We start from the raw sequence: 18,877 nt of genomic DNA on the forward strand, positions 1-18,877 counted from the left end.
ATTGCATACAACAGCAACGGTGCCTTTTGGATGTATCGAAGGAATCGACACAAACTTATTAATAAACTCTTACCTAATTCAAATTTAGAATCACAAAATTGACGGTAAAACAGGTTCACACGGTTCGAATTAAATTTAACGACAATGATTAAGAAAAAAATATTGAATTGATTCAACAAAATTCGTAAGCTTGGAAACTTTTATTGAATTAATATTTATTTCTTCAATTTGATTAAATCATTTCAAGTCGTGGAATCGATGCGTGTGAACGGGGCTTTAACGAAATGTTTTTATTGATGTTTTGACTTCGGGTAAAAAATATATTTAAATAATAACATTTATTTGTACATATATTTAATAACAGATAAATTTTATATTTCAAACATAATATGGAACAGCTGTTTATTGTCGCTTTCTCTTATATTAATTGACGTCACAATTGGCAAATAAATAATTGGAATACTTCATAGTTATTGCTAAATTAATCATTTGAGCCGTTTGTTTTAAACTATATCATTAAATGTACAATCATAATTCCTATTTTAAAACGATAAAACCAAAACTCAACATACAAACTTATATAACAATAATAAAATAAATACTCAAAAAAAATATTGAATTCCAAAAATATTCAGATCTATATTAGAACAAATCACATTTAGGAATGTTTTGTTGCCAATTAATTAATAAATGCATTATTTTAAATTAAATAAAAAAAACATCTAAATTGCTTCTAAGTCTTAATTACGTTTTGACTGCGTTCACAAATTTCTTCTTTACAATGTTTATTTTGTACTACATTTCTGGCGCAAGCTTATAGACCCTTGTTGAAGTATACTTCATTAATCTTGGGGTAATTCTTCTTAACCGAATCCTGTAAACAAATCAATAAAAAATTATCATTTAGTCATTCAATCGTTTAGTTCACTTTAAAGCGTTATTCGATCAAAAACAAAAAGATTAAAAAATGTCGATGATCCCTTAATCATTGCTTTATAGTCATTTATGTAAAATTAGTCCATGTTATGGAGGAATAACGTATCACATTTCTTTAATTTGGAAGTCTCCGTGACTGTTCAAGCTAGTAAGATAAATTAATCATAATAATCATCATCATCATGATGAATATATAAATATATATACCGACTCATAAACTGTATCAAGGTTCAGGATTACTTTCGAATATTTTTGATGAGTATACAAACTTTTTAGATACTAATCTACTAAATCAATCAATACAATTACTAAATCTAAATGAAAATATCGAGAGTCGAGACTATCCATTAATTATTTTAAAAAAAAATACATTTTAAAAATAGAACTGCAGTAAAAGTTATAATTATAGCCGAGAAATTAATGTATGCATAGAATTCTAAAGATTTCATTATCGTGGTGGCGGGCCCGCGTATAAAGGTAAAGGCATGCATACCCTGAGCTCTGGGTCGAGACTGTCGACGGAGATGGAGGCGCGCTGGTCGAAGATGGCGCAGCACAGCGGCGTCGCGAACGTCACGCACAGACCCACCATGAACAGCTGGAACGGCACCACCATGGCCGGCCGGCGGTCGAACAGCCCGCGCCGCGCCGCGATGCTCGTGATGATCGGGGTCACCGCTACGGACGGCGAACAATATTCATATTTGTTGATTGGGGAAGTACCGTCGTTGCAGTGCCATTTTTGATAGTATGCTTTTATTAAATGCTGTTTGTCGCCCGCGGCTTCACACCAGCGTTGCAGAACAGTTTGACTATCGATAGTTGACCTCGAAAACTATTCAGGATATCGATAGTACTATTGATAGTATCGTTTTGATTATACTATCGATAGTACAGCCGTAATCAGTGTTTCTCAAGGAGAGCTATCGATACTACCGACAGTTTTGGACTATCGATAGTTTAGATTAAAAGTAATGGTTTTTGTAATACTATCGATAGTATTGCTCATGGGGAGCTATCGATACTATAGATAGTATAGACACGTGACAATACTATCGATAGACTATAGATACTATCGCTAATACCCTAACTATCGATAGACTATCGATTAACCATCGATTGACTATCGATAGTTACGGTATTAGCGATAGTATCGATAGTCTATCGATAGTATTGTCACGTGTCTATACTATTGTCACGTGTCTACACTTAAAAGGTATTACTCGTGTAAATATAAATGTACGTACATTTGTGTGTGCTCGTAAACTCATTCAATCAATAGCTCGCGAAAGATTGACAATTTTAAATTGAGTCTAATTTGTTTGTATCTTATTTTTAACAACAATAAAATATATTTCGTAACAACCTCTGTTTGCAATTTATATCCAAAGAATATTTTCTTTTCAGAATTCTTAAGTCTGCACGTATTATATTTTGTATATGGATAATTGTTTCCATCTATTTCTTATATATGTACACTAATATTATAGATGCGAAAGTAACTGTCTGTCAAGCTAGTTTGAACCTCAATAACCGATATTGGCTACTTTTTTATACCTATAACGTGACGACAAACCCCTAAAACGCGAGTCAAGTCGCGGATGACAACTAGTCAGTGGCGTAGCATGGGGGGGGCTCGGAGTGGACGGTCCGCACCGTGCGGCACTTTGCCGGGGGCGGCGCTACGGAGGTGGCAGTTAGAGAAAAAAAAGTTAATTTCTTTCAGTGTTTTTTTCGTCATTTTTTTTGTTGTTACCAAATACCCAGGTACCTATGCAGGTTCTATGCATGGGTGATGCCAGCGCAAGCTTTCTCAATAACTATTATTTAGGAAACTTATTTCGTTTCAATGTTATTTTAAATAAATATAAAATATGTCTCCTTACGCATTCTTTGTACTTCACCGTAATACGGTAATGACAGACCGTCGTTTCAAAAGGCATCGATGACTTTGAGTAAAAAGCAAGATATAAAAACAAGCTTGCGGATTGTTGCCCCAATTTGTCGATTTCGCGGCTTATGAAACTACGTACATATTCATATTCTGCGTATCTAGTTTGCAGTATAAATCCTTTGATGAATTGACTTGGGCAGTACATACCTAATATAATAGTTGGTAAACGGCCTTTTGAGCTAAAAGCTACTGGTAGAAAAACAGCAAAGATACGCGTTACGGTTACGCGTACATTGTTGCAACACGAATTACACCTTGGAGGCAATCGACAGCATTTTTTGCTTACAGTACCCCTAGTACGAGTTACAATACTTCATGCGTTCAGGTTAGTGTTATTCAATAAAAGTACTCTTTTTAGCATGCCTCAAATTTTTTATAATGGATTGCAAAAATAAGAGGGCTGCTAATTTGGAATCGGCACCGGGTGATAGTGACCTATGCTACGCCACTGCAACTAGAATGTAATATTTCTTAAATATAGACCAAACGATAAGCATATCAATAATATATTTGCGCAAACACTTGTACACTTAAATATGTCCTGTTGTGTAGAATATGGTGCGTCTCGTGGTCGAAGATCGTGGCCGAAATCGGTCATGAGGAAACCACTACATTAATACGTATATTATGGAAAAAACATAATCTATCCTCGGGTGAAAAAAGTAAGATAATCATATACCTATACTAATAATATAAAGAGATAAAATTTGTTTGTTTGTATGTAAAGGGATAATTTCCAGAACTAATGATACAATTCTAAAAAAAAAAGATCACTGGTAGAAGCCTACTTTATTCCTGTCTTCATTTTCTATTTTCATAAATTGCACCGTATGCAATTGCAGTGGATTCAATGTAGTAAATTTTCAAAAAATATCACATAAATAGTACTCACTCATTCCAGGCAACGCCATGAGAATACGTGAAAAGCAAACCAAGCCGATACCGTATTTGGCGGCTCTCTTGGAGTTACCCACTCGCGTTCCGTCAGCCGTAAAAACTGGCGTACCGTTTATTAGCTCCCTGGAACAAAAACAAATGGTAGATTATTGCTAGTGACTTTGCAGGAATTACTACCTTTGTGGACAAAAATTCTCAGACTCAAAAATCACTTAGACTCAGCCTTAAGTCTTCACTTAAGCCTAATTGATACAAGTATATCTCTTTATAATAATATTCTTTATAAAGTTTACATTGAATCTTGAATCTAATCAAATACATTAAGATGATCCCAAAGACATATTCCAAACAATTTTCTACTATAATTATCATCTGTGTAGTTGGATTTCAGAATTTCGTATTTCGTAATCAAAGTTTTCGTAGCTATGTTCTAAAAGACGTATCTGCTCATTTTGACCTGATGATTAGTGATATCTTGTGGACATTAATGCCGTAGTCTGTGTTACAAATATTTAATGATGCCTCACATCAACACTGGCACAGCACGAAATAGGTGCGAATCTCTTTGATGATCCTTCCGTCAAAGCGTACCCACGTTTTCCTTTCAAATTAATTTGCTATCAGGTGTTTGGTTAAGAATTTTATAGAGAAATAAAAAATATATACCCGCTTCTCATCATGGGTATATTGATGAAATTAGCTCCGCAGACCGCCGCAAACGGTACCAAGCGAGCGTAGATTGGGCTCATATTCTGTAATAAATAGAAAATCAATGTTAAAAATTCTCGTGAGATGTGTATGTAGTATTAAATCATTGGATAAGTTTTAAAACACAAATATTGCATCAGAAATCGGTAATAAAAACTTTATATTTTATTTAAGATTATCTGGAAACGGAATGGATTAACTTTTACAAATAAACAAAAGTTGCAGCAAAATGTCGACCATCATTGGATAGACAAGCTGGCAACAAAAACTACCATTGAGGAAATGTCCAGAATAACTTCTGTCATTGAGGGAGAAGTTTACTAGTAATGAATCTTAGTAGTTAAATTCACAAATTATTCTATAGTAATGTCTTCATCACCTTTTGCGTTTTTCAATTCAAATATATTTCATGACTGCCTTTGGCCGTATATACATGAAAAGATTATGAATTTTAATATTTATTTCCTATTAAAAACCAATAACTTTCCGTTATTTTCAGAAATCGTGTTTTATGACGGCCATGTTTTAAAAGATTCCGCTCCTTCGTACGCAATATCATCTATCAAATTATGCAACAGAGTTTTTTCGGAGAAAAATCACAATTTTTTTTTAAACGATAGTTATGAATTAGGCAGTAACAGCCTGTGCATGTCCTACTGCTGGGCTAAGCCATACTATACTAATACCAAAACGCTGATCCAATGCAGGTTGGCAAATAGGGAAAAATTTAATTGACAGTTTTTGGTTATTATCACAATACTATGCTCCTATACGTAAGAAGGCGGTGGCCGTGACGTGAGCAGAAGAAATTGTGTATTTTGATTTATTAAACGTTGACATCATATAAGTGATGAATGGCGAGCCATGGCGTTTTGTATACAAAAATAACTTTGTTGTTGCCGAGTGCAGTTCCAAGGTACAGTGGTTCACAAAGCAACCTATACTATTTACAGTTAGTAAATAACAGATAATAAAAAGATATACCTACTAATGACCTGATAAGCTACTTTTGTTGATAATAATAAATACCAACAGTTGTGTATTGTAAAGACGAAAAATTTACAACGTTCAGGTTTTTTTATTATTCATAGATTCATAAATTCAAATCATTTATAAAAAACCATTACAGAGTATAAAACAAAGTCGCGTAGCGTTGTCTGTCTCTGGGTATGCTTAGATCTTTAAAATTACACAACAGATTTTGATACGTTTTTTTTTAATAGATAGATTGATTCAAGAGGAATCTTAAAATGTATACCTAATACATGCACAATATAGTAGACTAATAATTTTAGAGGTTTCTAAAGTGATGTCGTAAATAAACACATTTTTTGCGCTTACATTACATAGCGGTTTGTATTGTCTAACGACTGAAAAACTGTGAACGTTGTAAGACATTCTGTAGTATATTTAGTATCAGAATTGCAGCCGTGCGAAGCCGGGCGGGTCGCTAGTATAAAAGCATATTATTCAAAACGGGATTATATTATATACATATATAATTGTATTTGGCTAACATAACTTTGTATTTTAAATGTTAAAAAAGAGTAACTCCCTACTAAATTTCTTGTATTGTTATATAATTCTCCGGTAGAATCTACATTCTGAACCGGTGGTAGCTTCACCTGTTATAGTTTGTAAAGTGACGATTCCAAAGTGCTTGTAAAAGCCTACTTGAATAAAGTATATTTTGATTTTGAAATCATTTTGACCCTGTCAACTTTTCCCTCTAATTGTTTATGAAACGTTTATCATTTTTAAAAAAAACATGTCGAGGAACGTATGAATTGAGGCAAATAACGTAATCAATTATCATATTTTAAAAATTCAATTCATTATCATTAGCGTGATAAGATTATTTCACATCTATTTAATACATGCCTTAGTAATTTTTTGTCGTGAATAAACACGAATAGGTATAGGATACGTAAGTTGGTACTTTATATAATTTCTTAAATAGTATCAAGTAAGTACTAATAGACAAAAAAATAATTAATTAGTTTTCGTTCGAAATGTTATAATTCTGGCTAATTTATAATTCAAATATTAACAATAATTTATTAAAAATAAAACCGAAAACAATCAATCAATGTCGTCTTTCTGTAAGGTTGATTGATTGTATGGGCAATTTATCAAAATTAAGGAAGAAACGAAAATTTCAGTAATAAGTTTAAAAAAAAACAATTGAACATAAAACATACGAGTACCTAGATAGCTGTATTTGTCGTTCACACGTAAACACTATTCGCGTGAGCTGCACTCTGCAAGCCTGGCGACCTAGGTAATAATATAAGGCTTGAGTCTCGATGTTTCCAGTGTGTACACTCCAGTGCCTCGGAAAGCACGTGAAGTCGTGCACTTGTACACCATAATATGTCTAGCGTAGTTGGCTGGTCTGCCTTGAGATTGGCCAGGAACAAAGGACGGCATTATCATCATCATATGGCGAGCAAAGGGAAGGAGTAGCATCTCATGTGGGTCTCATCCGACAGTGTACTCAGAAGTTTGAAATAAGGGTGACAAAAATTGCCAGACTGTCACCTCCCGAAGTTTATTAATTGGGATTAATATATTTAATGAACAGAAAAATGTAATTAAAAATAGCGTTTTTGAAAGCAGAACTCTACCTTACCCTGTCTTATTCCATTCAATTCCACCGAGTATTAGTGGAATTTAACTCCCTAAAATTCCACCCTTTCAGTTTGAGGGCAAATTGCAGAATGAGAGTGAAAATATCTATTTTCACGAAGAGACTATGCGGCTACGAAGTAATTAACAGTTACAAAACGCTGATTAATCCTTGAACTCGGAGCATTCTTAAATATGCATGTATCTATCTATCAATATGTTCAAATTAACGCACCTTTTTTAGGTATCTAATATTTCACACCTTTATTTCACAATTTAATTACTACAAGTCGAAGCCTAAGCTATTTTTTGTTTAATTATAGCCAAAAACAAAATTTCAGAAGCAATTATTCCAATTTTTATGAGAAAGATATTTAAATAGCCCAAAAACATGTCCTCAATGACACAAAAAAATATAGTTTTATCTGATTATGATTACGGATGAAAGCATGTTCTGTTTGAGCCCTTGAACTTACAATCTAATCATATAAAGAATAAATGATTGATAGAAAGAAACCCCACTTAATAATGTAGGATAACGAAAACCATTGTAATCTATCGTTCTGTAACTAATTACCCCTCTATTAAATACTATCAACGGATTATGTGTTTAGGTGGTTTTATCGTAAAATCGCTCTTGCATTTTAATTTTAATATCAATCGTATAATATACGTATTTTAATAGTTACAGTAAAATGTACAGTCGTGTTTTTTAGGTGATTTTCCTAATCATTGCAGACAAAGTTCCGGTTTCGAATCCCGGAGGAATAATATGATAAATCAAATCAAAATCAAAATATTCTTTATTCAAGTAGGCTCATAAAGACATTTTTGAATCGTTTTGTAATTACATTAAATTATTTTATATGACATTGTCTTATTTAACTTCAGATTCAGCATAGATAGTCTTAGATAGACTTCTGGTCTACTGCTAAATATATTTACGTGATACTGTTAAAACTAATCAAAGTAACTCATAAGAAAGTAAACTGTAACTACCCGATGTCACAGTTAATAACTATTTTTTGGGATAATACATACCTTTTTACATCAGATTCGCCAAAAACTTAATAAATGATAATAATAAAATTTAAAACAATCGTTAAGGAACGTTTGTGTGCTAAAAGACAGTACAAAACAAATTATTTTTTTAGACGAATGTGCGCCTTGGAAATGATACGTATAGGCTATATATTAAAAAAAAAAAGAATTTTGCCATATTAATAAAAATCATAATTGTTACACTTGAACCATAAAGAAATTCCCGCAAAATTTACGCTGGTTCTTCTCACGTCCTAGGTGTTTATTTCCGTAATGACGGTAAATTCTTGAGAATTAATAAGAAAGAGGATCGCTTCTATTACGAATAAAGATTTCAGACTTTGACTTAAATGAGATTGAGATTTAGACTAATTTAACTACTTTTTTTATTTCTATAATTTCGAAAATTATAGAAAGGGACATTGGGTACCTAACTCTCGAGGTTATATATACCACCCCCTCTAAAACTCAGGCGAAGCAGCAGGCGGAAACTAGTACGCTACGAGTATAAGGAATACTAGGTTTGAAATTTAAAAACGTGGAAATAAATATTGACTTAAATTTTAAATGATATCTGAATTAGTTTTCTAATACGCTAAAACGAATCTAAATCTTTGTAATCGATAATAATCTATATTCCATAATACACTGTGACAGATAAAAAATAAGAATTCAAAACGTCATTGAAATTTAAAAATAGAAGCGCTAATATGGAAACAAATTGACTCGAGTCATTTAGTAAATATATCGTATTGTAAACATCGATTCACTCACGAAGGCGCGTCCCTCACGTCCCCGGTGTCCTTGTCCTTAGATAAGGACAGCAAAAAAAATACAACAGTATTATATTATTTTGAGCCGAGATGGCCCAGTGGTTAGAATGCGTGCATCTTAACCCATAATTTCGGGTTCAAACCGAGGCAGGAACCACTGAATTTTCATGTGCTTAATTTGTGTTTATAATTCATCTCCTGCTCGGCGGTGAAGGAAAACATCGTGAGCAAACCTGCATGTGTCTAATTTCAACAAAATTCTGCCACATGTGTATTCCACCAAACCGCATTGGAGCAGCGTGGTGAAATATGCTCCAGACCTTCTCCTCAAAGGGAGAGGAGGCCTTAGCCCAGCAGTAGGTAATTTACAGGCTGCTAATGTATATTATTTTGGTAATGCACGCCTATAATTTAACATGGAGGCGCGATCCTTCGTGAGTGAATCTGTAAGTCAAATCTGAGAGATTGTGTACACTGTATTTACCGCATTATACCCCGCGACACACCTCTCTGACGTTAGTTGTTGACAAATCAAACAGATGTCGTTGATAAGGTGATATTATTGTACAAGTTTATTGAGGAATCGCAATTTTCCTAATCTTATCTTTATGACGCGTGTGTACACATGGTCGATTGACGTTTCAAGAGTCAAGACTAAATAGATGTTCTTGAGAGTATTTTCTCAGCTCTCCGAGATCTCTGGATTTTGTAACTGCGATTTATCCCAGAACGCTTTTTTTATTTTTTTGTTTATTAAATAGGTAACGGGCGGGCAAATTGCCCACCTGATGGTAATTGGCCATATATATATTACACCACACATAGTGGTAAGATATTTTAACTATTACTTTCATCGCCAATGCACCACCAACTATAGGAACTCAGATTTTTTATCTGTGGGCTGTAGTTACACTGGCTCACTCACCATTGCTGTTTGGCGATAGAATATATGACGAATGAGTGGTACCCACCCATAATAAGCCCAACAAAGCCAGACGGGCTTGCACGAAGCCCTATCGCCAAGTAGCGATTATTACGATTTGGCATTTAATAATATAATTTAAAAAACAACTTTAAATACAAGTATTTATCCGTCTTTCATACAGCGAGGTGGCACATAACAGAAGATTAGGTTCGTTCAGAACTTCAAACCCAGAAGAGCTAAATCGTAGCAATCTGTTTATTTTCCAACCGGCATTGAAACAGCGTCGTGGATAAGCTCCAAACTATCTAGGCTATTTCTATTAATTCCTTAGCCCAGCTGTGTGATATTAAAAAGTTACTTGATTTTTTATGAAATTCAGTATACTTGATTGTCTTGTCATCGTACTGATGTCTGATACAATAGTGTGCAAAATATATTTAACAACGGTTTAATGATTTTTTTTAAAATTATGTTGAAATATGTGACTCACACATACTAATAGGTTAAGTTAAATAAAAATTGTAGAAATGCTGCAGCATCACGATCGTGATAAACATCGTGGTAACCAAGATTTATGAGACTGTAAATATTTAAGATTATGGCTATTCAAGCCTCCAAATAAGTTTAAAAAGGTATTTCGTCTATGGATTTTATAAATATACATTATAATTTCTAACATTAGGAGTAATCTTTAATACATGATTTGAAACGACATAATTAATTGAATTTTAGTTAAATTAAACTCAGATCGAGATAAAATATGAATTTTATGATAAATGTACGTAAGAGAAATATTGACAGTTAACTTTCAAATTCATCAATTAGAATTAATAAATTAAAAACAAAAGATACGTCTGATAGATTAAAAAAGGTACTTTGTAAATATCTATATACAAAACATATCTCATTGGGCAGAACACATTTTTATCTTCGTATGAAATTGTTTTACATTTTAACAGGATACTAAAAAGCTATCTCATCTAAATCCATAAGACTGGTAAGAGCTTACATTTATCAATCTATTGTATAAGCCTACATCATTTACGGTGGCGAGGAGCCAATGCAAGAACCTTGCCAAGGAGGGTTGGCTTCGATCTAGTAAACGCCCGTAAGTCTGACACATGATATTTTTCATGCTTTCCGCCGATCCCAGTAAATGGAATAATTGCTATCGACCTAATCTACACTAATATTATAAAGTAATTCTGTATGTTGCTGTGGCCAAACGACATAACCGAATTTGATGAAATTTTGTGTAAAGAAAGCCTGAACTCCATAAACTCGTTTAACTCGAGCGAAGCTGCGTGTGACAACTTGTTTTATATAAAACGGATGTTGGTATTGTTAGGCTATATCATATTAGAAAATAACTAGTAATTTTGTCTATGTCTAAATGTCATTATATTTGATTAGATCGAAACGAAGAAGAAATGAAATTCTTTTTTTTTATGAACTAAATATAACGACTCAAGGAGTATGCTATATTGGATACGTCTTATGTGCCCTATCATATAATCATGACGTCGATCGTAATGTGATCTTTCGTTGACATAACAATTGCACGACTGATTATGATAAATATTTGTCTTTCGTATTGTGAATTTATTGTAACGAAACGTTCTTGAATAATGAAATGTCATAAAAAGATTGTATAGCATAACATATATATATTCAATATAAGTATTTTTTGACTACCTCGTTGGTCTAGTGGCTAATCATAAGTAGGTTCAAAGCCCTGGCCGGGCCGATAACTTTTTGTCAAAAAAAATCTTGATAGCAGGCCGGAGTTCTCGACCCAGTGATATTCATCCTTATAACTGGCCTTACCCAGCCAAGATCTGGGCATCGCGATTTTTCTTATAACACCAGAAATAGCTCATCCCGGCTACCGGGTCATTTAGTTCGACAGGGGATAGCTATATTCTTTATTGTAATTCGCCGCAAGATGGCGTTACCATATATCGTAAAATCGATTGCCATGACAAGTCTTATGTTTACACAGGCGGGGCAACGTTTATCCGATTTTGTACACAGTGTATATGACAAAAACAACTTTATTCATATGATATCCATATATACCGGCAAACAGCGATACTAAGATTTGTTGTGCTCTGGTTATAAAGGTGTAACTACCAGAACCGTCTCAAGCTATGTTGGGTCCCTTGGGCACCCTTGAATTTGGGTCCATTTTGGTAGATATTTACTACGATGTACAAATAATTTGCTTATAGCCAGGCCTTAAGTATAGTTTAAAATAAACGGTGCGGTAATTTTCGTAAATTCCTAGGTATCTGATTGGTTGTACAATCTTAAGGCTATAGTATATATATTTCTATCATGATGAGCACGTCTGTAGCTTTCTACTTTTAATATCGGCTATCGTCACAAGCCTTTTGTTAAATACGTTAGTTATTTCTTACAAATATGACAATTTCGAAAATATAATGTATAGCAGTCAACGTGAGCATAAACGTGTGAAACAAATTGTTGGTTCTTCGGGGCCCTCTAAGGACGGGGGCCCTAGGCACGTGCCCGTGTGCCTTGTGGTAAAGTAAGGTAACGTAAGGTAAAGACGGTATTGGTAACTACAAGCACAAGGAACATAACATCCGAAGTCACATTGATGGGAGGCGCATTGGCGATGTAAGGAATACCAAAAATTTCTTACGGCGCCCACATATATGGGCAGTCACGACAACTTACAATTAATATAAATAAATAACTGTATAGCTTTAGTATTTTATAAATTGAAACTCAGTCGGTAGGTAGGAATAATAAATATTCGTCAGTTTTTTGAACCGAGTTGATAAGAGATGCTATGTCGTCAGTTGAGAGCTAAGCTCGGAACGATTGCGCAAATTATATCAGAGAGTGTTATTCATAACAAATCTCTGTAAATATACGATAATGAAAACTATCGTCGTGAAAAACAAATGCCACGCGTGACGTCATACAAGTTCGCGATTGGAAATGGATTCCCATACCTCGACGACCTTGAAAACTTTGCCATTAATTAGTTATCAATCATTTATCTCTTTCTGTGATCGCTAATCTGACATTCGAAAGAAAAAGATGCAAGACAATATTTCTTGATTAATTTATAACACAACACTACTCCTCTGAAATACTTATATCGACTTTAATTATACTTCCAATAGACTGGGGGATCGCTCTCCAAGTTCTTTTAAAGATTTTTACTCTTTTTTCTTAAAGAATACTAAGAATACAATTGTTTGTCATTAAGCATATAATTATGTAAGTTCAAGATGACACACGCTTGAGATTTATACATATTATTGCTAATTATGTTCCGTAATAGAACAATCTTCGCGAAAACATAAGGAACTTAGGTACAAAAGAGCCTGTAAAAGTCCCACTGCTGCGCTAAGGCCTATGCCTTTGAGGGCGCTAGGAGTTGATTGCAAACGCTGCTCTACCGCGGGTTGATGGATACACGTGTGGCAGAATTTCATTGAAATTAAACACGTGCAGGTTTCCGCACAACGTTTTCCTTCACCACCGAACTCCATTCGACATCCATTATAAACATAAATTATTCACATGAAAATTCAGTGCTTGCCTCGTTTGAACCCACATCATCGGTTAAGATGCATGCGTTCTAACCACTCGGCCATTTCCGCTCTCGAATTAGGTATACTCTATTCCAACCATAACAGGATAAAAGCCAAATAAACAACATTTGACAGCAAATTGACTCGATACCATTGGTCGAGAGCTCGATTTATCTATGATATTCACTATGGATTTACGAAAAAAAATTGCGTTTTGAACGTCGACGAAACTGTTATCGGAATTTTGGAAGTGGATATAAGTAGTTAAGTGTTGTATTATAAATAAAGATATATTAATCATAAACTCTTAGTAGGGCACAACATAGCTGAGTCATTAGAAATACGTAAATCTAAAGTTTGTTTATATTCTTTCCTACTTCCATTGGAATGGGACATAAGTTGCGATTAGTAATTTACCTTGACTTTGCTGTTGAGGAAGAGAGCGGTGGACAGCGCGCCTCCGCAGGCTGCGCAGTAGGACGCTACCAGCTGTCTGGTAAACGAAGTCTTAAGTTACTTCACGAACGGTTAAATCAACAAATATTATTTTCTTTTGTTTATTATAACATTTTTTTTTAAAGTTTAACTTTAGAATGCATTGACTTGCATGCTTTTAGTACTTTTAGTCTTAGGGCTTGACGGACCGCCATCCCATCGGATTATAAGAATGCATTTGCGCTTTAGCTACTCGTTCCACCCTTAGTATAAAAATAATTACATTGTATTGTGTAACACTGTAATTACTATTTATTAAAATTTCGATTAGTTCATTCGTTTACGTGACCTAGTATTATTTATGCAGCAAAGTTAAGTAAATTTATATATAAAAGGACTTTACTCACGAGGTAGGTAGAGGCGCGTCTCCAGATCTATTCGTGTAGTTAACGACGGCGTTGAACGTTTGATTCACCCATTGCCAGAACGCTGTGGCGGCGGTCGTCTTGTAGAACGTTATCATACCTGCACGATGGAACATTATTTTATAAACGAAATATGAACAAGTAAATGTATTTACTGTATTGTTGAAAATCGTTAGGTTAACTGACAAATTAAGGGCCATACATTAAGGGCCACTTAATGGTAGGGAAGTATTTCTTCACATAAGTAAACTATCTCTTCAAGAAGGGATACATTTTAATTAAAATGATACTCATGAATCATAATAAAAGTTAGAACAGCTTTTTAAATAGTCAAGCTTAATTCTAATCGTAATAATTCGTTAATCATCCCGATATGAACTCACAGCCAGTGATGATCGTGTTCATCGGCGCCTGAGCGGCCATGCGACCGAGCACGAACATCTTTTCGCCTGAATCCGGATGGAAGGCACTGTCGTATAAATACTTAGTCGCCCAGAGTTTATCTTCGTTGTAACCAGGTGGCATCCTACGTGACTTTCTACAGAGTAAAAAAGATAAACTAAGCAATTAATAGGCATTTTTATGGTAAACCTGCTGCCTAACATACAAAATTATATTTAGCTGTACATGTATATATGCATATCTTTTTTATGTTTTAGGGAGGCGAGCAAATGGGCCACCTGATGCTAAGTGATCACCACCCACCGCGGCGGCGCTGGTGGAAATGTTAACCATTCCTTATATCGCCAATGCTCTACCAACCCTGACTCACTCACCCTTCAAACACAACAATACTAAGTATTACTGTTTGGTGGTGGAATATCTCATGAGTGGGTGGTGCGTATCCAGACGGGCTTGTGCAAAACTGATCAAAATAACATTTGAATCAGGTCAGACAAGCAGCACTGAATTTTCAAGTATTACGTTGTTTTTCTAATTCATCGTGCTCGGCGGTGAAGAAAACATCGCGAGGAAACCTGCATATGTCTAATTTCAATGAAATTCGGCATTATGTGTATCCACCTACTCACGTGGGAGTAGCGTGGTGTAATAAACTCCTAACCTTCTCCTAAAATGTAGATAAGACCCAGTAGTGGGACATTTACAGTGCAGTTGATGCTTGCTTTTTGAAAAAAAAATTGTTATAGTTGTGAAATATATTATACTGAATAAATATTAGTACCTGAATTCGGTGACAACACGCTTTGCTTCCTCCAAATCCGAATTGCTGGCAAAGGCGTTCATGGGGTTGGTCAAGAGGAGGAAATGCTTCGCACGACCCATATACGTGCTCTGATCATAGCGGGGCTTGTCCAAGTTTATGTGGCTCATTGTAAAGGATGACTAGGCTAGAAGATAAATATTACATTACATTCACAGGCATTTTTCTTCTATACTTCCACGGATTTGTATTTTTGTTTTCATAATTCGAGCAAGAAGTTCGTTTGGCTCAATATAAAAAAAAAAAAAACATATTAAGTTACTATAATGGGTTTTAAGTTTTAAATTCACCGAAACATTGAGTATACTCAAACGGAGAACGGCAATATTGGGTGGGTATTCCATACAAAAGAATACGTAAAATGTTTTTGTACTGTTAAATATTGTATTTTTTTACGAGTAGTGTTTTAAGTAAATAACCGTACTACGTAGTACGTGTCCTAGAATGCGTAGGTAATTTTGAAATAATTAAAAGTCATGTTGAGTCGTAGTGTCTCGCCGTAGGTATGGTAGGTCTCTAGGTAGAGGTAGCATTTAATCTTTCCAATTAAGTAGACCAAGACAAAATAATCTTGAAAACAAAGATCAATAGGTTTTTCCGTTAAAATGAAACAAAAACGGCATCGAAGCTTTATTTTATGAAGATATGATTATCTTATTATTAAATATCAAACATTTTTAACACATCATTGTGACGTCGAGTGATTAGCGTCAGGCACACCTCTATTCGCCGTAGATTTAACGTGACGTGAAGTACAAACGAGCGTCGGGGAAATTTTGGATATATTACGCTCAATGTGACGTAAAATCATAGCTTTTTTCATACATTAAATTAGAGATAGAGTTATAAACATCACACTGATTAATAAATATATTGGAAGAAAATTTTAACTGGGACTAATAGACTTTACGAACACTACGTAATATACATATGACTATCAACTATAGACACACTGGACGTACATTCGGCGTTTCCAATAAATGTTTCCAAAGTTTACATAAATATGCCATTTTACCAAATTTCGCAAACAACATATTTTTAAATATTTTTGATTAATCGCCAAGTTTTGTATACTCTACATAGTCAATAAGTAATGAGCAACGTTATCCGTGAATTACAAGGTTTATAGATAAGCCCTGCTGCAGCAACTAAATGAGTTCACAGTGTCATGTTCGTTCGAATTTTAAATTCTATCTTATATTTTATAGTAGTTAATAAAACGTATTTAGTTTGCTTAAAAGTGATTTGCATCATTTTGCTATCGACGTATTTTAGTTTATGAATACCGTAAACATACTAAAAGCTCAAAATACATTGAAATAAGTAATATGGCAGATGCTAGTTTATAAAATTACTTAAATAATTTATACTTTATAGTAGAACATTATTAAAATTGAAAATACAAATAGTAGAAGGATAAAGCTCTATTCATTTCCAGAACCGCTAACCGCTATTTGATAGGATCAAAATTAATTTGATCCTATCAAAATAATTCACATTAGTGAATCCTTAATGTAAATCTTACATAATAAAATTAATTATTTTATTTATTTTAAATGTTAATTAGATATAATTCTAAAATTGTTCTGTAATAAATACTTTGTTTGCGGTGATTTTAAATCAATTTTAATATTATGTTAAAAGACCATACCGATCTAATAAGTTCGTAATAAATTTGTATGAACAATGGTAATGATTCTGAACTATGATAACTTAATGAAACAAATAAACAAGAGCATGTCACGGACATGTCTTATCTAACGAAAATTCTACTTAAGTAATGTAAACGATAACAATGTTCCATAAAAAAAAATCAGTACAAAGTATTATTCATTTAACGTAGTAAGTTTCTATGGGATTACTATAGTATTTATGACAAGATATTTATTTGCCAAAGGGCTATAATTCAATATAAGGGTCTATGCCGTATGTCCTTATAATATTAAATATATTCAAAGTATTAATACATATACGTGACAAGCCAGATACACTACACAGTGTGTAATTTTCAGTGTAAAAATTTCAATCAGTTTTCTTACACATTTAGTTACCGATTACAAATATTTCTTTCATATTAGTACCTACTTTAAAAAAAATACAGTGTTACAGATAGTGACACTTATATATACGTATACTAATTACCATTAATTTCTTAAGCTGCGTCATAATCGGGTGAAATACAAATGAATTAATTAACAAGAAGGAATATTTATGAATAATAAAAACAAAGGGTGATTATTAATAAATAATAAGATAAATGAAAATGAATGATAATACATATATTTTTAAAATAAATTATCGATTTTGAAAGAGGATTTGTCCAAACCTCAATCCGCCGTTGTAAGTCGCAAAAATTATTCAAACGTATAAATATATGTTTATTTATTCGAAATACGAAAAGTAGTCAAATTATACATATTATTTTATGTACAGAAGGTCACTACTTACAAGTAATTCAGTGAAGTATTTTGTAAAATTGATAATTTTCTATTAATCGCGTCTCGCGTGTAATGAATTTTATCGTAAATGTATAAATCGTAAAGATGATAATATATTTCTCAAATACTCAATAAAAAATCGCCAAAACTTCGTCTCCATTGATTTCGATTGATACATACGGATTCCATTCCATTGATACATACGGATGGATTTATTGATTATTATATATTGATAGTAAAATGTAGAATACTATGTAGACCGATTAAAAAATGTCCTTTTTGTGCACTTTTTCTAATAATTCTGTTTAAAAACTACGTTTATACGAATGACCCTTGGTCGACTACTATTATGATTGATCAATAAATGAAACAATAGGTATGCTATGTTATAAGAAAAAAAATATATATTTTAAATTACAGATCAATTTTATTATTTTTAAGGGCCATATTTTTTTTATTATAATACCTAATATTGTAGAATTAAATGTATAATATATACATATTATTTCACTTACCTATGAATTTTATAAAAAAAATTGGCAATCTAAAATTTTAATTAGTAAACAAGATTTATTCACCACGTTTAAATGATTACACTCATTGTTTTTAGATTATATATTCACTTATAAAATTTATCGCAATATTAAGTTCAAATGTTGCGCCGTCAAAAGACCACGAAAAATGACGTAAAAATCAATCGACTGCTGAACAGATGCCTCAAGAGTTGCCAGTTCTTAAAGTAAATAAAAAGTTGAACTTATTACTAAAACTTTTTCCGTTATTAATCGAATGGGAATTATTTCCTTAAAATAGTAAAAAAATATTAGAATTTTAAAAATTTTGTCGTCAAACCATATTTTATAACGCAACATGAAAGTAAACAATTAAAACACGTTTCATTTCAATCATTACATGTTTTTCGT

General features: G+C 33.3%; 1 protein-coding gene across 1 annotated transcript; it reads right to left on the reverse strand.

Moving 5' to 3' along the window:
• Positions 1–337: 337 nt before the first annotated feature.
• On the reverse strand, positions 338–18,654 carry LOC113402710 (sideroflexin-1-3). Its single transcript, XM_026643020.2, has 9 exons — positions 18,470–18,654; positions 15,478–15,643; positions 14,678–14,832; positions 14,277–14,394; positions 13,852–13,927; positions 4,454–4,539; positions 3,783–3,910; positions 1,430–1,614; positions 338–874 (listed from the first exon to the last, which is right to left on the reverse strand). The coding sequence occupies exons 2-9, from the start codon at positions 15,624–15,626 to the stop codon at positions 815–817; spliced, it is 957 nt and encodes a 318-aa protein (XP_026498805.1). The 5' UTR covers positions 15,627–15,643; positions 18,470–18,654; the 3' UTR covers positions 338–814.
• Positions 18,655–18,877: the final 223 nt, after the last annotated feature.

This window comes from Vanessa tameamea, chromosome 24 (assembly GCF_037043105.1).
Source record: "Vanessa tameamea isolate UH-Manoa-2023 chromosome 24, ilVanTame1 primary haplotype, whole genome shotgun sequence".
Classification (NCBI taxonomy): Eukaryota; Metazoa; Arthropoda; class Insecta; order Lepidoptera; family Nymphalidae; genus Vanessa; species Vanessa tameamea.